The sequence below is a fragment of the Salmo salar genome, chromosome ssa14 (genome assembly GCF_905237065.1).
Source record: "Salmo salar chromosome ssa14, Ssal_v3.1, whole genome shotgun sequence".
Classification (NCBI taxonomy): Eukaryota; Metazoa; Chordata; class Actinopteri; order Salmoniformes; family Salmonidae; genus Salmo; species Salmo salar.
In genome coordinates this window covers 26144655-26171036 of record NC_059455.1, presented here as the reverse complement: position 1 = coordinate 26171036, position 26382 = coordinate 26144655, and the positions used below count along the sequence as shown (strand labels likewise).

Below are 26382 nucleotides of genomic sequence, written 5' to 3'. Positions count from 1 at the left end.
ATATAAGCCATATTTATGCTCTGACAGACACTGCTGCCCTATTTATATCCACTTGAAATATTGGTCTCCCAGTAAATGTCAGGTAGAAATGTAGCCATGCCTTTATCATTAGACTATGTGTGTAAAATTCTAATACCAAGAGGGTAAACATAGAATTACCCCTGAGATTACACAATCAAATGTGCGGCATACTGAACATCTTTAATCTTCATCTATATTATTTGGTTCAATATTTGCAAAGTCATATCAAGGCTAAATTTTGCAGAGACAATACGCTCCTTTTTACAGGACAATCATAACACTATATAATAGAAAGTGGTCACATCTCATGAAACCTATGAACTTTATTGAAACACAGGCTGACTACCTACAATAATAGCCTAGTATTTTCATTTTAATCGTGACAAATTGCATTTAAGAAGCATTTTGCAAATCGAAAGACACGGTTTGCATTACATTTCAAACCACAGCATGGTTCCCCAAAATGAATCAATATTCAAGAAAAAAAGTTCTTACTCTGTCCTTCGAATTTTCGGATGATTGTATCCAGAAAAGTGTTCTGGGGAGCCACGTGTCCCCGCCGAACGGGCATCTTTTGGGCGGTATTTCCCTCGGTTTGGAAAGTTGGACCGCAGGCTCTTGTCTAGATCTTGCACTCTGCACCACTGTAGCCCCTATAAAAATCCCAAAGTAGCTGGAAACATGTCACAGCCACCACCAAGTCCTGCGACGTGACGTGTCAACTACTTTTTTAATCACTTTCTAAAGCAGACACTCCGACGATTGTATTTATACATTACCCAAACAAATAGTATATTTGGCCGTGTATCAACCGACCTGCTTTGATGTTTATGGATGATGTATCCATCTTTTACTTTCCTGCTTGGAAGTAGCACCGCCTCTTCAGTGAAATCGGCAATTCCAAATCACAGGTGCCAACAGGACTGTTGCTGCCGATTATTAGATCATCTTTGACATTACTGCTCTATTATCCTGTTTCACTGTCAGACCGTGGCTGCAACCTCTGCTTTTGAAATGACCATGGTCTATCAAGTAATGGATGGAGTTTTCAGGTATATAATAATATATATTTTTTTTAATTGGGGGGGGAGTTGGGATATGCAAGAAACTAATTTATGTTAGTGTAACAGGACAACAGGACATCTCTGGCAGATGCGTCATGCCCATAAAAATGTTTATTTGTGTTATTTCTCTACTCTCAACCTCATAACTAGCTGCCAAGAAGCCATTTCAGCTAGCTTGTCTAATTATCTTAGCTAGCATGCCTGCTGGCAAGGTTGGTTGATTTTAGAAAAGAAAGCAATAACTAAATGTCCTGAATAATACTCAAATTCTTTTCAAACATTTACACAACTGTTTTTGCAGAGATGTAGAGAAGCATATTTTCTTTTTAAAAAAGTCAGGATACAGACAGCTCAAGTGGTATGCTTAGATATGTAGAAAAAAAATGTTTTGCATAGAATTAAGCATACTGATTATGGCTCTAGGTTGCAGGAAACAGCTGTTTCAGGTGTTTGGAAAAGGCAAAATTCTCCAACTTTCACCTCGCTCCCCTCCTGACCTCCACCCTGGCCTATGTCATGTACATTGTTCTCCCCCTAATTTAATGTACTTTGTGCCCCATAGGATTTTTGTCTCTGTCCATTGTCCAATGAGTGTTTTTGTCTTGTTGTTGTTATACAGTCAAACTCAGGTTGACAATTTCAGAAAATACTTTATTGAACAGGAGATTTCCTTTCTGTGTGTTAAAAATGGATTGTGATATTGCAAAGGGTAAAACTTCTACATATAGGCCTAGATCAGAGATTCATGCTTTGTTAATTATTTAAAATATATGCTATTAAATAGCCTACCATCTTATAGCGTAATTTACTCACCACCTGGACTATGCTCATTCACATTGGACCATGTGCCATCATTCCAGACTGAATAATGAAGGGTGTGATTGCCATCTAGAGACACAGAAAGCACATTACTAGAGGGTTTACGGTAGGTTACAGTATGACCCTATGACCAGCAGGTGGCAACAGCAGGTTATAAATGACCAGGTTTGAATGCTAAACATCTTAGGATTTTGCTCTCATATGCAATTGACCTTGTCTGTTTATGCTCCACTGTCTACAGGTTCTGCTTTGGCATTTGATTCAGCCATTATGTTCATTACACTTAACAATGGCTATAACGGAAATATGAAACTCTACCTGTGTGCAAGCTTGTCTCTCAAACCTGGGCCCGAGAGACAAGCTTAAGCTTACACCCAGGTTGAAGTTCATATTTCCTTTATAGCCCTTGTTATGTCCGCAAGGATGGGTTTTCCGCCATCTTGGAACATTTGGTATAATGTGCTCTTAGCAAAGAATTCCGTATGCTTTGCCTGTTCCTTTCTGACTGTAGGCCTAGTCCCTAACTAAATTGTGAAGGATATGTTTCTATGTCAAAACATTGCCCATTGACAAGCCAGCCAAATTTAACCGAAGGTTTTTTTTGTATTCCAATGCTACTTTTTTCTATCCAAACTATAAAATTATCCAACTGGTAAGACTACAGATGATTGACAACATGACAAATTGGACTATACTACAGCATTTTCCAAATAGTTTCTGTCCTGTTGACATTTGCTTTTCAATTGAAGTACAGTTGTTTTTGTCAATACTGTATGAGCTTTGACAATAAACGACCTATATGAACTGCCAAAGGAGTCTTACAAGGCATTTAACCTCTTATCTTATCATGACAAAGTTTATGGCCATACTTCTAGCACATACCCAGAACACAGTGGGATTTACAGACTTCGGGTAAGTTGAGCCAATGGCAAGTTGAGCAAATGGTGAATGTGCATAAAGTTGGCAGAATTCATACTATCTGACGTCATTAACACTATCCACTGAGTTCTAAACTACATCACGCAATATGGTTTAATGTGCCAATAAATCAGCACAATATACTTTTTGTTCAGTCTTGAAGCTAAAAATTGGGATAATGTATACTTTGCTAATGACCATACCAAAAAAAAGTAACGGAGAGCAATGTACAATACAGTGAACTTAAAAAACGAGGAATTTGTGGTAAGTGCATGGGGGACACCATCTTTATGCACCTCCACATGTCGTATGGATTGGACCAAAACGCAGCGGGAACGTGTATACTCATCTTCTTTTTTTTATTGATGAAGGAAAACAAAAATGTATACAAAACCAACGACGAAACAGTCCTGTAAGGCTACTAGGCTACACAAAGAACAACTACCCACAAAACCCATAGAAAAACACCCCTACTAAATAGGACCTTCAATTAGAGGCAACGAGGAACAGCTGCCTCCAATTGAAGGTCAAAACAATAAACTAGACATAGAAATAGAAAAAATAGAAATACAAAACATATAACACAACCCAAAAACCTCGACAACACAAAACAAACACACCCCTGCCACGTCCTGACCAAACTACAATAACAAATAACCCCTTATACTGGTCAGGACGTGACACCACTATTGAAGTGTTTTCTTAACAGGCATAATGCAAGGCATTGTCGCTGAGGTAAGAGAAAACAACAGGGCCTGGCCCATGTTAAAAAAGTACAAAGTGTTAATAAGGTGTTAAGACTGAGTTAAAAGATGCTTAAAATGATTAAACGACAAAAAGTGATTGTGATTGTATTTGGGAAATAAAGATAGACATGGTTTAAAAAGAATAGTGGTAACATTTCATTCAGCAGCATACCACCCTGCATCTCACTAGTGGCTTGCTTCTGAAGCTAAGCAGGGTTGGCCCCTAGATGGGAGACCAGATGCTGCTGGAAATGGTCTTGGAGGGCAGGTCAAATTATATTTTTTTTAAATAAAAGTAGCACAATAATAAAAGTATCCCAATACCCCAGGGCAGTGACACTACCCTGTGTAGAGTTCTGTCTTTTGGATGGGATGTTAAATGGGTGTCCTGACTCTCCGTGGTCACTAAAGATCCACTTATTGTAAGAGTAGGGGTGTTAACCCTGGTGTCCTGGCTAAATTCCCAAGCTATCATGATCACCTGATCATCCCCAGCTTACATTTGGCTCATTCATCCCCCTCCTCTCCCCTGTAATTATTCCCCAGGTTGTTGCTGTAAATGAGAATGTGTTTGCAGTCAACTTACCTGGTAAAAAATAACAATTCAGTACATGAATTTGTAGGTGCTTAACTTACCCAGTCCTGTGGCTCAACTTAGTCCTGGGGTAATTTGTGTCAAGAGGACACCTTTTTGGGACAAGGTATGTTTTCAAAACTGTAATGTTGAAATGAATTCTGATTATTTGCAGGGAAGCACAACACCCTGAAATATATGTACATATCTTTCTTAGAAAGAATACTATATTTCCCTTGATGGAGTAATGCTGAATGTAAAAATTGTCTCAACAAAAAAATGTCTCAGCAATGATTACTGGAAGATGTATTTTAAAATTTCAGTTAAATCACCCAGTAGTAGATTTGAGATTATTACTATTTTGTTGTGTTTAACGTTATTCGTATGGTTTTTCCAGAATCTTCATTGTCATTAATAGCCTTTGGTCTTTTAAATCCTTATCTTTTCCAATTGTTCCATATGTTTTCTCTGGGGTACACTCAAGCTGATGTGATTCCCATGCGTTGCCTATAGGGCTTTTTGTGTTGATTTCCGTTTACCCCAGGGGGCCACTCTCCCTCTCTCTCGACTGGTAGGGTCAGTTTAGCATTCAACATCTCTGAATTACCCAGCAGGCTTTGCTCTGTGGGAAAGGAAACACCACTTTGTTTACCAGTGCTAATATGTCGTAGTCTACTGGCCTACAAAGGGGGGTAAAATATAGGAAGGAAGACAAAATCATGTGTCACTGTACCATAGTTCTACAATGTAAGTTACAAATAAAGGGCTCTTTTCAGTAAAGGGAGAGTTGTTCAGGAAGAGGTGCCCCCTGTGACATTAGGAGTCTTGTCTATTGTAGGTGCTATAGCCTAGATGGGGATGAGGTTGAGTGTAGTAAGGAAGGAGGACTTTCTCTGGGGGAGGAGCTGTAGAACAATCCTTATTTGGAGAGAGCCTGGTCACATGGGGACAGAATCTAAGCAATAGAGGTGAGAGAGACAGAAGTAGAGAGCACTTCGAACTGTGTCTTGAAAAGGTGAGAGGGACTAGAGTAGTTTACTTTCTCAGAAAGGAGCCAATGCGGTGAGGGGATAAAATGCCCACCAACTTCACTGTGGTTCCTGTAGAGGATGGCGGGGCCGGGAAGTCAACTCTCGAAGGTGTGTTTAGTGAGGAAGATGAAGAAGACATTTCTCCACGACGACCCTACTCAGGTGAGGACACACTATGTTGACGTTTTCAGGACAGGCTCAGACAAGCAGAGTAGAATCTGTAGAACAGCTGAACATCTTGACTTTAACTTAGCTTTGGGACACAACATTCCTCAGGGAGTCCAACCAATACACAGACTCCCAATTTTGTGTCCCAAAGCTAACTGGCCCTTGACTTACAGAATTCTGATATGATATATGGCTTTGTTTGTTTGTTTATTTTTCACTGGCCTAAGGAGACGAACATACTTTTGATGACAAGAGTGAACTTTTGAACTTTTTGTCATTTTGACAAGAAATCAATTCCTGAGATGTAACAAAAACAAGTGAGGGCTTTCTGAGATCTTCCTTGCCTTTTGCTCTCTCTCTTTCTCTTTCCACCTCTCACTCTTTCACTCAGTCAATTCATTCACACATATCTTTCTTCCTCTTAATGTGAAATCAATATGGATAGTAGTCTGTTATCTTCCAAGGTTTCTCAGCCTTACATTCCACAGTGGAAGTCACTGCCAAAATGCCACTCGTCTGTCAAGTATTAACTTGCTGTAAACCAGTAGAGCTCCACTGTTCTCTTCCTGTTGGAAGGGAGAGTGGGTTAGGATTAGTTTTTTGAAATGTCACAGGCTGACTGTCTGCTCTTTACTACTGTAACTATACTATTTTAGTATTTGCACATGGCATTCTTGTAGTAATCTCAGATTCTGAGGTGTTTTTTCACTTGTGTAGCTTTAAAAAATATATTTATTGAGGAAAGAGGTCTTTTTGATTGTCTGCTGTCAGCCCTCACTGACTTTGTATGGAAGGGATATCTATTCACGGGGGGGATTATATACCCCAGATGTTTGTTTGTTGGAGTGTGTGGATGTGTTTGTGCTTGCGTGGGTGTCTGCCTGTGTTTTTCCGAACAAACTCTTCCCACATTAAAAAAACTGTAGTATTTACTGTCGTGTTTGGGACATGACTGTAGTATTTACTCTAGTGTTTTGCGTACATGTCTGTAGTATACTGTATTATTTACTGTAGTGTTTTGCGTACATGACTGTACTATAGTATAAATACTCTAGTATTACTATAGATAATTACTATAGTATATACTATAGTTTTTTATGTTTTTGTGGACGTAACTGTAGTGTTTACTATAGTGTTTTATTTTATAATCTTTGACATAGAAGTGGGGGCTTTCTCCTTGAGGAAACCTACTGGACAATAGTAAAAGAGCACATTTCCATAACCTATAGGAAGATAAGACTGGAGTCTGAACGGATAGTTCAGAGCTTCTGCTCTTCTCCCAAGTGGCGCAGAGGTCTAAGGCACTGCATCTCAGTGCAAGAGACATCACTACAGTCCCTGGTTCAAATCCAGGCTGTATCACATCCGGCCGTGATTGGAAATCCCATAGAGTGGCACACAATTGGCCCAGCATCGTCTGGGTTTGACCGGGGTAGGCCGTCATTGTAAATAAGAATTTGTTCTTAACTGACTTGCCTAGTTAATTAAAGGTAAAAAAAAGTAAAACCTTTAAGGGACACAATATATGGTCTATACTTGGCATGTAGGTTTCCCACTCATGGTTGGCACAAATTAGGATTTGGGAATGGGTGGGGTATATTCAAAGTAAATACTGTGGTATTGCTATAGTATAAAGCTGTAGTGTTTTTGCGGAAACTTTAGTGTTTCTTTTGTGGATAACGTTGTAGTATTTAACATAGTATTTTACAGTACGTTATAAAATTATATAAATTATATAATGCAAAAATACAAAACACACTCAAGAAAAACAATCACATTCATCAACAAAGAGGTCCTCAATCAACACTGAACTGCCCGAAAGGCACCAGAACATCCAGTTGTAGGGAACTTTTGAAGATTGTTCCGTACATTGGGTGGGAAGAAACTAAAAGTCTGTAACGACAGATGGAATTTCCAGAGTTAGCCATGCCTGTGATCGGGTATGGTAACTCGTACTTCTATGGGCTTTATAAATTAATTAAAGGCAGTGTTTCGTTTTACGCAACGTCAAAGAGGGCCATCCTACTTTATGATTGAGCAAGCAGTGATTTGTTACTTTCCCTCTGGCCAGTTCAGTTAAGTGAGTTTAGCTTCCAGGTGCCACCACTGCTGCCTGAGTGGGGATATGAGATATTAGAATACAATATTGGCCTCACAAAGGTGTAAGGAGGGGTCAGAGAGGTCAGGAGCAGTACAAAAGGTCATTGAGGAAGGTAGAACTAGCGCTTGTGTATGATAATTTTTGGAGTAAAATTCTATGGGATTTACAGTACTTGGTTTTTGGCAATTGTAGTGCCCAATTGAGTAAAGTCAAACACAAACCTTTCTTTAATACTAAGAACTGGTGCCTTCATTTAAATCTAGCTGCAGATTAACATTCCCAGTGTCACTGAGAGTGGAGCTCTTAACCTTTCTGGCTGCTGTTTGTAAAGGCAGTACAGTATGAGTCACACAGGATACATGTAAGGGAAGGCTATGGGCTGTGGTCACTTTTGGGCTGTAGTCAGCAGTAGGAATGTTCCACTCAGTCCCAGATAACCAGCTCTATCTGTGTTACATCATGTGCTCTCCTCTATGTTCTCACGCCAACAGTACCTGTACACAGTGCTGTCTCCACAAAATACATCCAGTATAAACAACTTTTTTCCAAATGGGCTGCCTCAGGGTAAGGCTTCACAGAATTGTTTTTCTTTAACTGACATTATGGGTCTCTCCCTGAAATGCACTAAATACTGTATACTGTCCATAAATGCTTTTTTGTTTTGTCATAAAACTTTACTTCATCAAAGTCAGAAACCTGTGGGCCAATTGCAACCATTGAAAGCCACCAGATTATCGCCAGCTGATCTCTTTTTAAACCATCAATACGCTCTAAAATCACCCACAAAGCTGATTTTAAATTTCAACCAACATTAGCCAGGAATTTACCATTCCTAACGCGGATGTCAAGGATGTCTTTTAGTCTTGATTGCAGCCCAAAAAAATGTAAGACTATTTCGCCCTCTGGTTGGTATTATCATCAGAACAATTTAGTCCTACTTTATGAGCATTCTAAGGGAGATTTATCTATTTGACAATCATCCCATTCAACTGAAATTAAGTATTTCCTCATGTACCACAGCAAATCAACTGAAGCAATTTACCAAACACATTGTATGAATGGAAAACTGATGTTCTACTCTTATTATTTTATTTGTTTCCAAGTTATGTCATCCATTAAATATAACTGTCTTTAAAATAAAATTCTCTGATATGGTAATTTCTTATCAAGATCGGGGGTCAGTCCTGTAGCATGCGCTCCAGCAGGTATATCTCTCTGGTCACCCCTAAAGCCAACTCCTCCTTTGGTCGTCTCTCCTTCCAGTTCTCTGCTGCCAATGACTGGAACGAACTACAAAAATCTCTGAAACTGGAAACACTTATCTCCCTCACTAGCTTTAAGCACCAGCTATCAGAGCAGCTCCCAGATCACTGCACCTGTACATAGCCCATCTTTAATTTAGCCCAAACTACTACCTCTTCCCCTACTTTATTTATTTATTTTATTTATTTTGCTCCTTTGCACCATATTATTTATATTTTAACTTTGAACTTTCATCAAATAACAAATCTACCATTCCAGTGTTTTACTTGCTATACTTTATTTACTCTGCCACCATGGCCTTTTTTGCCTTTACCTTCCTTATCTCACATCATTTGCTCACATTGTATATAGTCTTATTTCTTTCTACTGTATCATTGATTGTATGTTGTTTTACCCCATGTGTAACTCTGTGTTTTTGTATGTTGTCGAACTGCTTTGCTTTATCTTGGCCAGGTCGCAATTGTAAATGAGAACTTGTTCTCAACTTGCCTACCTGGTTAAATAAAGGTGAAATAAAAATAAATAAATAAAAATACTTGAAATGTGTAACTAACTCAACTAAATCATGATTGAGTTATGTAATCAATATTTTTTATCAAATTAAAACGTGGTCTATAAAGTTATTTTGAATGGCATACATTATATTATTTTGTCATTTAAAGTGAAACTTTTAAAGAATTATAGACCTACTGCTTCTATATTTTTATACTTAAATAAGTATTTTTACATTCATCAGCCTTACGGTTTCCGATGCTCCTAATGGGTTGATATTTCAATGGGAGCGGGAGTAGAGAATCTTGACCAGCTGTCTGGTATCATAATCACTTGACACGGTAACAACAACGAGAGATCAACTGATCTGCTGGTTTGTCCTTGTGTGTTTTTAGTTGCAGTCATGCTTAGTTTACCCTGCAGGTGCATGTAATCTTTCGTTTTAAGAAATCCAGCGGTAACCTTGCAGGAGCGTGTTAAGTTCTGCCTGTTGGTTGCAATCGAGCCTGTCTTTCTAATCCAGTATGTGGATTGCCGAACATATTTGATTCTCTGTTGATTTCATTCAGTGAGCCTGAGCCTGAGTCTGAGGCAGTGTGAGTGGCTTGTCTGGACAAGACAGGACAGTTATCCCTGTCATTCATAATTGTGTTTCTCAATGAGGAAGAGTTGGGCCTACTTCCTTTTTGGAAATGTAGGATGCCAATTGAGCTACAGAACCATGGTAGGCTACATGCTAATTATTTTTACTTAACTTTGCTTCCTGTTCTGAAAACGACCTCCATTGACATGCCAATTAAACTTAAGACAATTTCAGACTTGGGATGAGGATGAAATTACCATCTGTTGGGCATATCTGTTTTTCTGTGTCTGTGTTCCTAGAGAGAGAGAGAGAGAAGACAGAGGGGCTCTGTGGTTACAGTCAGGCTAACCACACTGTTTGTTTACAATGTGATCTTCCAATCAATTTCTGTGAGAAATGTTGTCTCTGCACTGACTTACTGTAGGTTCTTATCCTACGTACATAGAGACAGAAATAAGAGCAAGGCATTCAACATAAATTGATGACTAAGGCTGTTGAAATCCTGTTCACAGGACACTGCGGGCCAACACACAGTCATGCTGAAGCTCCTTAAAGGTGGCTACAAGCTCCACTCTGTCGATAGACGTGCATGCATGTGCAAGGGCGGAGCCAGGTTTTTGGGGGCAGTGCTCACTTTTGTCCACATCGTCGTTGCGTTCCACCCAGAGAGGAAGTCTGTCTTGTGTAGTACATATCTACTAGGGGGAGCCAGAGTAGCTTACGAAGCAAGAGGGTCCTTGTGTAGTGTATATCCACTAGGGGGAGCCAGAGTAGCTTACCAAGCAAGAGGGTCCTTGTGTAGTGTATATCCACTAGGGGGAGCCAGAGTAGGTTACGAAGCAAGAGAGCCCTTGTGTAGTGTATATCCACTAGGGGGAGCCAGAGTAGCTTACCAAGCAAGAGGGTCCGAGGCACTCTAACTGTAGCTAGCAACAACATTTAAACTTCCGGATCCGGTGTTATATGCCTTTTTGTTGACGAATACTATTTAGCTAGCTACATGTCTGGCTAGTGTTGGTGTTCTATGCTTTACAACACTACTTCTGCTACTACAGAAGCAGATGCAAACATGTCTCTCTAAGAATTGCAATTGCTAGAGCCTGAACAGCGAGTTGAAGTGCTCTTACTAAGAGAGGACGATGGAGAATGCATGTCTCTTGTCCAACGTATGTGAAACATTGACGAGGAAAGACCTTTTTAATACTTTCGAATGTCGGTTGCCAGATTTGACAATTTGCTTCAGCGGCTTGCCCTTTATCTCACACAAGAGAAATTTACAGCTTGCCCGTAAGTGCTGCAGAATGGCTGTCTGTGTCTTGCTGCAAGTTATAAGCTAGGAATCTTTACAGGTTGTACCATCGTCACGGAAGTGTGCCAGGCTATCTGGCATGTCCTGAAGGAGGATTTTGTTGCTTATCCTTCCGTGGCAAAATGGGCAGAAATCGTCGGAGAGTTTGGGGATCGTTGGAGTTATCCGTTTTGTGCAGGAGCTGTCGACGGAAAACATATTCGGATGCGAGCTCCAACGAACTCTGGCAGCGAGTACTACAACTACAAGGCCTTTTCCTCAATAGTCCTGATGGCAGTCTGCAAAGCAAGGTACCGCTTCACCATGATCGACATGGTCGGAAGGGAGATGTGGGAATCTTCTCACAAAGAAAGTTTGGCTCCCAACTCATTGCATTCCAGCTGCCGCTACCAAGACCAGAGTGCTTGCTGGGGACCCAAACACATATGTCTTTGTGGAGATGAGGCATCCCCTCTGAGGGCAAACCTGATGCGACCATATCCAGGTAAGATACGCTAAATACATGTGACTATACATATGATGTGAAAATAGTAAGAGGATGGGGGCCTACAGTATGTCCAAATCATAGGCTACACAGTTGTTACAGTACACATTTGATAGCTTTCATGTTCCTGTTCAATACTAATGGAGTACGCTTCTTTTATTCAAAGGTTCTTCAGGCCTTGATGACGGCAAGAATATCGACAACTGCCGCCACTCAAGAACCAGAAGAACTTCAGAGAAATGTTTTGGGATCCTTGCTGGAATATGGAGGGTCCTGGGACGAGCTCTTGAGGTTGATTCAGAGAAAGCTGAGACCATTGTGAAGGCCTGCATGGCCCTCCACAACTACCTTTGCACCACAGACACTACTGACACTGACAACACGGTACATCCACCCCACGTTTGTTGACCACTCCACAACGACTGGGGACCTGCGTCCAGGAGAGTGGAGACAGGTGGTAGAAGGGGACACCAGCTACCTGGACTTAAGAAACATGTCGGCAGACAGGGCAACCAGTGTTGCTATAGACGTGCGCAACAACCTAGAGAACTACTTCCTCACACCAGCTGGTCAAGTGTCTTTCCAGGATGCTGCGATCACGCGTGGCACCCTACAGTAAATGTTGGAGTGTGGTTTGCAAAATATGTTCTCTTCCTCTGGTTGATTACTGTTTTATATGTCATGTTGTGAGCTCCACACTTTGTTTTGCAGTTGGATTTGGCTGTTTTACTTATTCACACTTTACAAATCACATAGTCTACCATAATGACAGTTACTTTATCCTTGTGTTTTTTAGTTTGTAATATATTTTTTGGAGGCTAGAACCTTATGAAATTTACATAACCTTCTGTTATGTGTAGTGGCCTTTCAATGAATGGCTGTTCAGCTGTAGACAATAAGGCTAGACCCTGGAGCCATTTACCTAATTAACATAATACAAGGTTGTACATAGTCATGTGAAGTGACCTTTTAATGGAGACCTTCCTGTTATGGTACATGGGTGAGAATGGCTGTCCAGCTGTAGACAGTAAGGACAGACCCCCAAGACATGAACCTCATCTACAGTTGAAGTCGGAAGTTTACATACACCTTAGCCAAATACATGTAAACTCAGTTTTTCACAATTCCTGACATTTAATTCCAGTAAAAATTCCCTGTCTAAGGTCAGTTTAGGATCACCACTTTATTTTAAGAATGTGAAATGTCAGAATAATAGTAGAGAGAATTATTTATTTCAGCTTTTATTTCTTTCATCACATTTCAAGTGGGTCAGAATACTCAATTAGTATTTGGTAGCATTGCCTTTAAATTGTTTAACTTGGGTCAAACGTTTCGGGTAGCCTTCCACAAGCTTTCCACAATAAGTTGGGTGAATTTTGGCCCATTCCTCCTGACAGAGCTGATGTAACTGAGTCAGGTTTGTAGGCCTCCTTGCTCTCAGATGTTTTTTCAGTTCTGCCCATAAATGTTTTATATGATTGATGTCAGGGCTTTGTGATGGCCACTCCAATACCTTGACTTTGTTGTCCTTAAGCCATTTTTCCACAACTTTGGAAGTATGCTTGGGGTCTTTGTCCATTTGGAAGACCCATTTGCGACCAAGCTTTAACTTCCTGACTGATGTCTTGAAATGTTGCTTCAATATATCCACATAATTTTCCTAACTCATGATGCCGTCTATTTTGTGAAGTGTACCATTCCCTCCTGCAGCAAAGCACCCCCACAACATGATGATGCTACCCCCGTGCTTCACGGTTGGGATGGTGTTCTTCAGCTTGCAAGCATAATCCTTTTTCCTCCAAACACAACGATGGTCATTATGGCCAAACAGTTCTATTTTTGTTTCATCAGACCAGAGGACATTTCTCCAAAAAGTACGGTCTTTGTCCCCATGTGCAGTTGCAAACCGTAGTCTGGCTTTTTTATGACAGTTTTGGAGCAGTGGCTTCTTCCTTGCTGAGCGGCCTTTCAGGTTATGTCGATATTGGACTCGTTTTTCTGTGGATATAGATACTTTTGTACCTGTTTCCTCCAGCATCTTCACAGGGTCATTTGCTGTTGTTCTGGGATTGATTTGCACTTTTTGCACCTACAAGTACGTTCATCTCTAGGAGACAGAACACGTCTCCTTCCTGAGCGGTATGACGGCTGCGTGGTCCCATGGTGTTATTACTTGCGTGCTATTGTTTGTACAGATGAACGTGGTACTTTCAGGTGTTTGGAAATTGCTCCCAAGGATGAACCAGACTTGTGGAGGTCTACAATTTTGAAGGTAGGCCTTGAAATACATCCAGAGGTACACCTCCAATTTACTTAATTAATATAAATTATGTCAATTAGCCTATCAGAAGCTTCTAAAGCCATAACACAATTTTCTGGAATTTTTCCAAGCTGTTTAAAGGCACAGTCAACGTAGTGTATGTAATCTTCTGACCCACTGGAATTGTGATACAGTGATATTTCAATAAGTGAAATAATCTGTCTGTAAACAATTGTTGGAAAAATTACTTGTGACATGCACAAAGTAGATGTCCTAACCGACTTGCCAAAACAATAGTTTGTTAATAAGAAATTTGTGGAGTGGTTGAAAAACGAGTATTATTGACTCCAACCTAAGTGTATGTAAACTTCCGACTTCAACTGTACATAGCTCATGTACAAAGCAGTACAAGTTTACTGAGTGACTGATTCAGAACAGTAATATGTTCTGCAACAAGTACAAATAACCAGACAAAGACATTTGCAGACCTTTTAGATATTTATTTACGATCATAAGCGGAAATATCAGGCGGAAAATGGTCCAATATAAAACACAATGTAATACACAGATTGAAAGTGTGATGAAATAAGAGAAAAAACACAAAGTAAACAGCAGTAAATTACCTACCACCTTAACATGTGAATGAGAAAATAAGTAAATATAAAAAAACATGCAAAATAACCCCAGTAAATTACCCACCACCTAAAGTGTAAATAAGAAAAAAGCACATAACAGAAGTTTTTGAGGGGTAGGGTGCTCTGTCTCACTCGAGAACGAATGGAGTGGGGATGCTCAGGAGTATTTCTGTCTGTAATAAAGCCCTTTTGTGTGGAAAAACTTATTGTGATTGGTTAGGCCTGGTTCCAACGTGGGTGGGCTTATGCCCACGCCCCTGCCCAGTCATGTGAAATCCATAGATTAGGGCCTAATGAATATATTTCAACTGACTGATTTCCTTCTATGAACTGTAACTCAGTTGCGTTTATATTTTTGTTCAGTATACATCGTCATGTCCCGGACAAATGGGAGACATTTATCAGGAGGAATACCACCCATGGCACTATGTCATAGATGGCCTTTGCTGGACACTGCTGCCTCTTTCTGTAACTCCTGATGGTAGGGTTGGGGGGGCAATGCAAATAGTCTGGATAGCCATTTGATTAGATGTTCAGGAGTCTTATGGCTTGGGGATAGAAGCTGTTTATAAGCCTCTTGGAGCTAGACTTGGTGCTCCGGTACCGCTTGTTGTGCGGTAGCAGAGAGAACAGTCTATTACTAGGGTGACTAGAGTTTTGACCAATTTTTAGGGCCTTCCTCTGACACCGCCTGGTATAGAGGTCCTGGATGGCAGGAAGCTTGGCCCCAGTGATGAACAGGGTCGTACGCACTACCCTCTGTAGTGCCTTGCGGTCGGAGGCCGAGCAGTTGCCATACCAGGCTGTGATGCAACCCATCAGGATGCTCTCGATGGTGCAGCTGTAGAACCTTTTGAGGATCTGAGGACCCATGCGGGAATAGGTTTTGTCGTGCCCTCTTCACGACTGTCTTTGGTGTGGTGTATTCATGCATCTCAATAAACTATAACCTTAAAATGCTTTTTTTCCTTGTACAGTTGTGTAGATAGATTCATCACTGATCCTACTACCTTCATCCATCTCAGACTTACTCCCATCTGAGCTACCTGCCATGGCTACCTCATTCTCAGTACAGCTTTGCACATCCACCAACCAAACGCACCACTGCGTTCACTTTCGAAACCGAATGTTATGATCGAACACAAAATACAAAAAATGTCAGTGTCTAAAATCAAATTCGCCGCCCGAAGCGACCTCAAAGAAGCGTATTACAAGGAGCCGCCCCTTTTGTGATGAAAAACGACATTGCAATGCTGTGCTACGCTCCGTGCCCTCCGTCTCTGTAGTGTGTGAATTGAGCTTAACACTCAATAATTAGCCTATACCATTGGGGCACAGGGGCGGAAATCCCGGGGACACGACCCCCCCCATCCTGGTAAAAATATGATTTGTCACCCCCAATATATCACTGAAACATAACTATGTAATTTAAATAATATTAATAATACACAATGAAAGCAATTGTGCTGATTATAGACACTTAATAGCTTGTTTTTAAGTTTCAAAAGATTGCGACCCCCCCACCCTTTGCCTCACAATGGTTTGATCCACTGCCAGTTCCTTAGCTTGCGAGGTAACGTAGAGGTCGTATCTACTGTCTGAAAGGCACTCAATGCACGTAACTGACATGAGGTTAATCCAGTCAATCGCGCACACACACTAGCTGAATATGCAGAGCTAGCGCGCAAATATTAACTATTAAGCTAGCTAGTACCTATTCCATTTATGTGGCGTCGTCAAAGATGGAATCTTTGCTATCGTCAATTTATTCCAAGATCAGCATGCATGTAAGTTAGTTCTTCAAAGTCCCTGTGATAAGGTTAGTGATAAACTGAACAGAACTACACTCTCTTCTACCATTGTTTTAAATATATTTAATGGTCTCGTTGCAAAAGCTAAATTGTCGCAAGGGAACTTTTATTTATATATTTTATTTCACCTTTATTTAACCCGGGTAGCAAAGATTATAGCAAACACCACTGAATTGGTGCTCGCTAGCTTTGCAAATTCAGTTATTGTTAGAAGCCAGCCAATATGAAACAAACGATTAAAATTACAAAAGGTTGCAGCATATGTTGTGTAAATGGTGAACTCATACAGCTGTCAACTCTTGTCACTGCAATCCGTTTCACATTTGCTAGCTACCTTTTAGATCGAAGCCCATATAGAATGATAGAAGATAAGATGATAGAAGCCCATCTCCTACTGTAAATAACCTACATACTGTGTGTGTGTAGCCAACCAGGTAGAAAAATGGCAGAAAAAAGACGGACATCAGAGTATTTTTCAGTACACCAAAACGCAAAGTAAGAACCCTAGTAGCCTAATATCTCAAAGACTAGTTGATAAAATGTTCATAAGAAAGAAATGAAATTCTAATGGAAATGTTTCACAATGATGTCATTAGGCAGAGCAGGCAACAGATGGCACACAGATAGCAGAGTTGGGGACAGATATGCAGGGACAGACTGGCAGAGACAGGGAGTCTCAGGTAAGTTTGTTGAGTCTTTGTTTGGCAACATTATGAAAGGTTCTCCATTTTTTTTACTTGTAAAATAGGAACATAATTGGAAAATGCCATGGATACCCCCACTCTCAACTTAAACTGGTGACTGAACTAAGATTTGTTAAAGGCAATGGTATTGCTGTTGTGATTAGTTGTGTAGTTTTGGGTACCGGTAGTTAGGAGTACGGCAAACACCTTATTTCTTTGGTTCCTCAATATACATTTACCATATTAAACGTAGGCTATGTGTTACAGCACTACTTTTGGTGTCCCCCTCAGGAATTGCTCTTGAGAAAATGTAATGTAATTGTCCCCTCCAAAGTTGATATCAGATTTTCGCCCCTGTTGGGGCATTCAACTGTTGTGTTACTGCCTGTCACAATAAGAGCCCAATACAGAGCTCTACAAACACAAAGTCCTCTGCCATGTCGTCTGTATGCACATGTGATGGCATTCAAATTTGACCTGTTACTTGTAGCCACTGTCATTTGCATCACCATTCATAACAATGGCGCTCTCGCTCTGTTTTGTCCTCTGTCGTTCTGGGTTGAAGATATACAGTATTTTGTTGTCAGTGAACCTACATTATGTTGCATATCTTGTTTACAGTAATTGAACATACCGGTAGTTGTTATCATATAGTCTTATGGTGTTCTGCATGGTGCTACATGATACTGTTGTCATATGTCAGATAAGAGAATATCTGTCTTTACTGTAGACATGGTCTACTCAGCTGTACCTTATAGCTGTATCTCATGTGATCGGAGCAGATAACAACATAAATTAATAATAACTATCTAGGTTACTCTGAGGGAGGAACCAGAGAGAATGAGAGTAAATTGAGACAACGTTTGTTGCCTGCCTACTGTTCTGTTTCCTAGGCCCTAGTGTTCCATTTCCAACAATCCCCTTATAATCCCCTTCCCCTCCAGGTTCCTATCCCAGATATTTAGTGGCGTACAGGATGTCAAAAAGTTATGACGCAAGTGGACTGTTGGGAGCCCTTTTTATGTGGAAATAGTCCTCCTTTCAGGAAAAGGATGTTTGTTTGTGATGCTTGAAAGCTCTCTATTAAACGTACAGTATGTTTCCCACATTGTTCTTTCATTCAGGAAAAACAGACTCTGTGTCAAGAGACAGTCATCCCTTTTTTCCATTTATCAATTGGACTTTGTCAAAGACTTTGGTCATGAGGCCTTAATGTGTATTCCAAAAAACATAAATTATAACGACACAGGGCAGGACCCAGATGCAGACACAGTGTAACGATGTAGGCTGAGAGTCGGGAAGCAAGTTCAGGGAGTGAATACTTTTAATAAATAAATGACCAGAACAAGAAACACGAACAATGCACCAACATGAAACAGGAACAGAAACAATGACGCCTGGGGAAGGAACCAAAGGGAGTGACATATATAGGGCAGGTAATCAAGGAGGTGATGGAGTCCAGGTGAGTGTCATTATGCGCAAATGCGCGTAACAATGGTGACAGGTGTGCGCCATAAACGAGCAGCCTGGTGACCTAGCGGGAGCACACGTGACAGTACCCCGGCGCGCGGCTTCAGCTGGAGGACGCTGACCAAGATGATGATTCCGGGGATCAGGAGCAGACCAGTCACCTCTGCTAAGGCGCGGGACCCTGTCGATCTGGCTAAGGGCGGGAGCATGATGACCTAGAGGGCCGGAGAGAGAGCATATGTAACACACAGGAGACAGATGGTTCAAGTCTCTGATATTTATTAAAATACAAGGGGCAGGCAATAGGCAGGTCGAGGACAGGCAGAAGTTCATTAACCAGGTCAGAGTCCGAAAGAGGCAGGCTCAAGGTCAGGGCAGGATGAATGGTCAGGCAGACGGGCTAAGTGTCAGGACAGGCAGAAAAGGTCGAAACCGGGAGGGCTAAAAAACAGACTAGGAAAAACAAGAGCACGGCAAAAACATGCTAGTATGCTTGACGAGACGAACTGGCAACAGAGAACTCATGTATAAATACGCTGGGGAAGATGGGCGACACCTGGAGGGGGTGTAGACAAGCGCAAAGACAGGTGAAACAGATCAGGGTGTGACCGAAATAGGACAGCACTCCAGTAAATAAACTTAAATTGACATATTTTTATTGCCGCCCAAACGTTTCAAGTATGAACTCTTCTTCAGAATAAAAGGCAATGGCAGTCAATGTCACAACAAGACCACACAGGTGGGCATAATATGTATTCCAATGTAAGGTCCATTGATTAATATGCGTGAATGAAACGGAGTCAGAAAGGACATTGTAGACTAATATGAGTGGTTTCAATATGTATTTATGACCTTTATTTAACAATCCTACTGGTGGATATAAGCCTAGAGGAGAATGACGTGTTTGAGAACTAGAAGCCCAAATGAAGGTGCCCGCTGGCTGCAGTCCACATCGTCACATGTTCTCTCTGTGACTTTTTCACGCACTGTTCATTTTTTTACTTTACCCGTAATTCTGTTACCAAATTTAGCATCTGCACTGTTCTTTCATTACATGTTTTTTTTTGTGTGTGTGTGGAAATGGTTAAAAGTAGTCCTTATGCATATAGTTGTATGGTTGGTTTAACTTTACAATCATTGGTTTTGTTGTGGCATACATTTTAAAGTGAAATATCTGAGTCTCAGCGTAATTCCGTTACTGTGGAATTGCCCTTTAGTCCAAGTTCTGTTGCTAATGAAAGTGTGTCTGATCAAGTTACTGTAGCTGCAAAGAGTGTCAATAAGCTTTAATTCTGAACGCTTGAATCAGAGCTCTTGTGAAACGGGGACCTCAATTTTGGCAAGGCTTTTCATAGCGTGGCATGTGGGATAGAGCTTTTCATTGAAACATAAGTAGTACCTCATCTAATAGTGTGCTGTGTCATTTGAAATGTGGCATCAGATGTGCTAGTCATCACCACGGCAGACCTTTCAATGTCACTGTCAGAGGCCCTTCAGGTCCATGTTATTTATATGCCAGACAACAACTCAGCAGTCTATTGACTTTGGTGTCACTTGCACTTTTCACTTTCCAGAGGATTGGGTATACATGGATGGATTATTTCTTCACGTCCTCTGTCTCAGCTACTCCATAATGATTTCCATTTAAGCTGTTAAATGTAAAAAGTACAGAAGACTCGAGGATTACGTTTGAGGATTTTTGCGGCCTGTATACTGTGTACACACTTTTTATGCTAAGCTAATAGCTGAGTGGAATAAATGTGTCAAATCAAATTGTATTTGTCACAATCACGTGTTTAGCAGATGTTATTGCGGATGTAGTGAAATTCTTGTGTCTCTAGCTCTAACAGTGCAGTAATATCTAACAAGTAATATCTAACAATTTCACAACAATACACACATCTAAAGTAAAGGAATGGAATTAAGAATATATAAATATTGGGCGAGCAATGTCAGAGCGGCATAGACTAACATACAGTAGAATAGGACAGAATACAGTATATACATATGAGATGAGTAATGCAAAATATGTAAACATTATTAAAGTGACTAGTGTTCCATTATTAAAGTGCCCAGTGATTCCAAGTCTATGTATATAGGGCAGCAGCCTCTAATGTGCTAGTGATGGCTGTTTAACAGAATTTAACAGTCTGATGACCTTGAGATAGAAGCTGTTTTTCTGTCTCTCGGTTCCAGTTTTGATGCACCTGTCCTGACCTCGTCTTGTGGATGGTAGCGGGGTGAACAGTCAGTGGCTCAGGTGGTTGTTGTCCTTGATGATCTTTTTGGCCTTCCTGTGACATTGGGGGCTGTAGGTGTCCTGGAGGGCAGGTAGTTTGCCCCCGGTGATGCATTGGGCAGACCACACCACCCTCTGGAGAGCCCTGCGGTTGAGGGTGGTGCAGTTGCCGTACCAAGCTGTGATACAACACGACAGGATTCTCTCAATTGTGTGTGTGTGTGTGTGTGTGTGTGTGTGTGTGTGTGTGTGTGTGTGTGTAGGGTCATGCTCTGTAAGCTCATTGAGCTGTGTTTCAGGGCACAGAATTAAAGTAGCTAAAGCTGCACCCTCCCCCTCCCTTCCCCTCTCCCTCCTCTACCCCTCCCTCCAGTGAGTGGATGAGGGGTCAAGAGCGCAAGGGCTGATGCTGCTCCACTGCCTCCAGACAGGACAGAGAAAGGATGTCCACAACTCTGGAGCATCTGATTCCCAGGGCACCAAAGACACCTTAACCAAATCTGCTACAGAAAGCTACCTAGCACAGAACAGACAGAAATTCATAGAGAACTGTGTTACACAGATTGAAGTCAACTCAGTTGAAGGGGGGCTAGGCAGAGCAGATTGAGCTCTGTAACTACTGAGGTTTACAGTAGCATACTGGAAGAGTGTTGTGGACCCCAGCTGCACCTCCCCCCTGGTATGGAGCGTGGGGAGGGTTCACGACGATCAGGTGAGCTCATCTGTGTGATAAACCCTATGAAATAATCAGGCTAGACATATTTTCATATTCATTATCTGGTCTGTAGTAAGAATTTTGCTCACGGCCACAGCTGTTTTGTCTTGTTGTGGAAGCTTTGGTTAAGCCATCATCATGTATGTGTTTGTTCGGTCTGTCCTTGTGTATTGTACTATAGTTGTTAGTCTGTGGTACGTATATCTGTGTTTACATTAGTGCTGGGGGGGACCGAGGGTTAAATATAGGGATTTGATATCTCTCTCTGTGTCTGTGCGTCTTACCTTCAGGCTCAGGTGTGCTAGGCTAGGCAGCTTATGAATCTGTCACTGTGGAGGCTTAACGAGTTATAAACAGCTCTCATTGTCATTTATTATTATAGAGGCCGCAACACTTCACTTCCCACTACCTGATGAGATTGTGTTGTTGTGGACAGATTTTTCAACATTTGGGTGGCTTTAAATAGTGAAAATGTCTGTTAAATCAGCCAAATGGTTAATATTTGAGAGAGACAGATTTTGTCTACATTGGAGTTAAATTAAGATATTCCTAGTGTCTGAAATTCCTACCTTGAAGTTATTCACTTAAGCCAACGGCAAAATGTCTTATTATCATACAATTTGGCAAGCACTTCTACTGTATGTTCAGAGCTGTTCATCTCAGTCAACAGAACAAACATACTGTAAATCAATAGGATTATATCCCAGAATGAATGCATAAACCTGAACCTGTCCACCTCCCTAGATTGACACAGTGTCAACTCCCCTTTGTCTAATTTATCGATGTAGCCTGATATAACTGGTACCTATGCCTTCCCTGTGTGTGGAATGAACAGAGCAGATGGTGATGGATGGTTCTACCACTGCCCTCGTCTTCTCTTCGGAAGACTTTCCTCAGCCTACTGTAAAATGTCCTGGCTGTCTGTCAATTGTATTTAGTGTGCTAGTTTTGCTTTGCCAAACTCATGTAGTTAGAAACAGCGACTGTGGAAAGAGACTACCCACTGGAAACAAACTGTTTGAATCAACATTGTTTCAACGTAATTTGTCAACGTATTGTGATGTGGAATCTCTACCTGGAAAAAAAAATATTGGATTCGAATCACAGGATTATGTCATCATTGTGACCAATCTTTAGCATAGACAAACCTTGTAAAATATGTTGAATTTTAACCTTTGAAACAATATCAGATCTTCAACATTATATCTACTATATGTATATCATCACTTTTGCTATACAGTAAATAGCCTATTAACTTATCGTCACGTTAAAAAATTATGTTGGATTCACGTCTCCAACTAAACCCCAAATAAAAGTTAAAGAATAGGATTAAGCCATTGGCTCAGATTAAATTATCCAAGCATTATACATGATATGACCAAAAGTATGTGGACAACATCTCATTCCAACATCATGGGCATTAATATGGAATCGGTTTCCCCTTTGCTGCTATAACAGCCTCCACTCTTCTGGGAAGGCTTTCCACTCGATGATGGAACATTGGAAAGGGCCTCCCCAAACTGTTACCACAAAGTTGGAAGAACATAATCGTTTAGAATGTCATTGTATGCTGTAAAATTAAAATGTCCCTTCACTGGAACTAAGGGCCCTAGCCTGAATCATAAAAATCAGCCCCAGACCATTATTCCTCCTCCACAAAACTTTACAGTTGAAATAATGCATTCGGGCTAGGTAGCGTTCCCCTGGCATCCGCCAAACCAAATTCGTCCGTCGGACTGCCAGATGGTGAAGCGTGATTCATCACTCTAGAGAACACGTTTCCTCTGCTCCAGAGTCCTATGGCGGTGAGCTTTACACCACTCCAGCCAACGCTAGTCATTGCGCATGGTGAACTTAGGCTTGTGTGCGGCTGCTCAGCCATGGAAACCCATTTCATGAAGCTCCCGACGATCAGTTATTGCGCTGACCTTGCTTCCAGAGGCAGTTTGGATCACTGTAGTGAGTGTTGCTACCGAGGACAGATGATTTTTGCGCTCTTCAGCACTCGGCGGTCCCATTCTGTGAGCTTGTGTGGCCGACCACTTTGTTGCTCCTAGATATTTCCACTTCACAATAACAGCACTTACAGTTGACCGCGGCAGCTCTAGCGGGGCCGAAATTTGACAAACTGACTTGTTGGAAAGGTGGCATCCTATGACGTTGCCACGTTGACAGTCACTGAGCTCTTCGTTAAGGCCGTTCTACTGCCAATGTTTCACTATGAGATTGCATGGCTGTGTGCTCGATTTTATAAACGGGCTAGCAACGGATGTGGCTGAAATAGCCGAATCCACTAATTTGAAAGGTTGCCTACTGTAACTATAAATGTCTTCTTATGCAATCATAGAAACCATGCATGTCTGTGGAGATCTTCACAATTGCTATAATAATCTATGCAGAATCTCGAACAGCATCGATCACTTGCACTATGTAATTGTTATATAATCTCAACTGCAATCCAGGACATTTGGTTGTTGTAACGTATACGCTTGGAGTCAGGAAGAAAGTGCAGAAGGCGAGTTTAATGATGCGAGAAGGCAGATTAACAAAACAGGAGACGCGTACTGACCAAAACCAACACAGCCAGATGACTGAGGCTACTGAGGGTTAAATAAAGGGAGAGTAATCAAGGTGATGAGATCCAGGTGTGCATAACGATGGGGAGCAGGTGTGCATAACGATGGTTGCCAGGTGTGCGTGATGATAGTTGCCAGGACTGGTGGTTAGTAGACTGGCGCTGTCTAGCGCTGGAGCAGGAGTAGGCGTGACAGTTGTGCTATTAGATGAAACACAGTGATAACACATTAAGTCAGGGTTTCCCAAGCTCAGTCCTCGGGGCCCCAAGGGGTGGAAGTTTTGGTTTTTGCCCTAACACGACACAGCTGATTCAAATAATCAGCTAATCATCAAGCTTTGAATCAGCTGTGTAGTGTTAGGGTAAAAACAAAGATGTGCACCCCTTGGGGTTTGGGAAACACTGCATTTAAGTTGTTGTATAAATATCTGACATTGTATTCCCATTTGAACTTTGCTGTGTTTTTAAATGGTTGAAAGCGCAGTGATAACACATTTGAGAATTCAACAAACTTCTGGCTGTCTTTTTGAGTGGATGAATAAAGGTTGAAATCTCATTGATCAACATCTCAATCAAATATTACCCAATTTCCATGTTGGAATTACGTGGTGTGTCCAGTGTGTACTGTAGGGCAAATTAAATATGTATTACAAAGAAATCCAATACTTGAGAAATTGTGCACTTTTCATTGAAACCCTCTTGGGACGTAACGTCCCATCTCATTTACAAGGAAGTCTCTGTAATGGAAATGGTTGATATGTTGTGATGATTAATAGCAGATTGGCGAAACTCCTTTTATGGAACTATGTCTGCTGTTATAGGCCTGAATACTACACTTCATAATGAGATGATAACATTGAAATGTTCGTTATCACTGCATCTCACCTCTTATTTTACACCAGGTGGAGAGGAATCATGGGGAAATAACATTGTATTACAGTATCACAAAAAGAGAAAGTTTTGTTCAGGGTAGTTTGTCCTTATTCATCATACTGTACAGGAGATCTACAGTGTCATTCTCATTGAACAGTGTCATTAGCAGCCTCATCAGCGGCACACGATAGCACTGATTTCTCTCGTCACAGCATAACCCCATAGGACATTACTACGGAAATGACAATCAACATGACTTTGTCTGGACTGCAGAGCTTTTCTTTATCGGTTGCAGAGGAAAGTGGTGTTTGTGTTGTTTCATAAGAAATGTAGTTAAAAAAAATTGCAATATTTTGGTACCATTAAAATCAATAAGATACCATGAAATCAATAAGATACCATGAAATCAATAAGATACCATGAAATCAATAAGATACCATGAAATCAATAACATACCATGAAATCAATAGTGATTGGACAGACAAGTATAGTAGAGATGTTTTCTTTCTCCTTTTCTGTTGTCTCCCAGGAGATGTCACTCCCAGAGAGAGCAGCCCTTTCATCAACAACACTGACCACGACCAAGAAAACTACTACGATGGCAAGAACATGGCTCTCTTTGAGGTAATCCACATGTCAAGGCTTTTGATATCATAATATAATTCATTACCACATAGGTTTTATGCCACTTTAATGTAAAGTGAGAGCGACGTGCTTACATGGATTATATTGTAGAATACATATCATCCTAACATTTGTTGCTTTTTTTTGTTCTGTACTTGGATGTCTTCAATGCCATGACGTCCCGATTCAATCTCGTTGTATCCTTATTGACAGGAAGAGATTGAGAGCAACCCCATGGTGTCCTCCCTCCTCAACAAGCTGGCTAACTACACCAACCTCACCCAGGGGGTCACTGAGCATGAGGAGTATGAAAATGAGGAGGGGGTTACAAAGATTAGAGTCAAGGTACGGACCACATGACCGTTGTGCATTATTGAGAAGTTCTCCTGGTGGGTACTTTGTGGGAGACCTCGCTAAAGATGTACAGTAGTAGACAGAAATTGTATTAACTGTCAATCCACTTGACAAGGACATTGTTGTTGGATCACAATAACATCTATATTATTGTGCATACCAACATGAGTTGACTAGGTTAGTGTGGTAGCTATGCAACAGCACCTCTGAGAGCAGAGCGCATGTGAGAATATAAAGCAGCATTCTTCTGACCAACCAACCAAAGAAATACTCCTACTGTTGCTATTCAGCGTCACAGCGCCAACACGAGGCCACAGAAACCAACCATGCTTCTGCCCCCTGACAATTACCCCAGTACCTCTCCCTGCTGGAGATCTGATTGGCTCAGGGGGGGGGAGGTTGTGGAGACAGAGTGGATAGTGAGGATGCCACTCCAGGTTGTGAACGGTCTATGAACAAGGGCCACATTGACCCTGGTAAAAAGGCGTATAGGAGAACCAACAGCAGTATTGAGAGAGGGCTGTGTTGTGTTATGGGATATATGGTATGTACTGTATTCATGCAGTGTCT

At 41.2% G+C, this 26382-nt stretch overlaps 2 protein-coding genes across 6 annotated transcripts in view; one reads left to right on the top strand and one right to left on the bottom strand.

The window, feature by feature from the left end:
• Window positions 1-901, bottom strand: part of LOC106569206 (potassium voltage-gated channel subfamily H member 2) — an 80425-nt gene extending 79524 nt beyond the window's left edge. Inside the window, exon 1 of the mRNA XM_045694140.1 lies at window positions 517-901. Coding sequence (XP_045550096.1) covers window positions 517-592 — 76 coding nt within the window. The 5' untranslated portion in view covers window positions 593-901. The remainder of the gene's footprint in view (window positions 1-516) is intronic.
• A 4181-nt stretch (window positions 902-5082) lies between these two features.
• Window positions 5083-26382, top strand: part of LOC106569207 (solute carrier family 12 member 7) — a 43977-nt gene continuing 22677 nt past the window's right edge. The window contains exons 1-3 of one of the 5 annotated variants that reach the window (XM_014140329.2): window positions 5083-5335; window positions 25364-25458; window positions 25672-25803. In XM_014140329.2, coding sequence (XP_013995804.1) covers window positions 5218-5335; window positions 25364-25458; window positions 25672-25803 — 345 coding nt within the window. In that variant the 5' untranslated portion in view covers window positions 5083-5217. Of the gene's footprint in view, window positions 5336-21090; window positions 21384-25363; window positions 25459-25671; window positions 25804-26382 lie in introns of those variants that run through there. The other 4 variants (XM_014140330.2, XM_014140332.2, XM_014140331.2 and 1 more) reach the window with 4 other exon arrangements.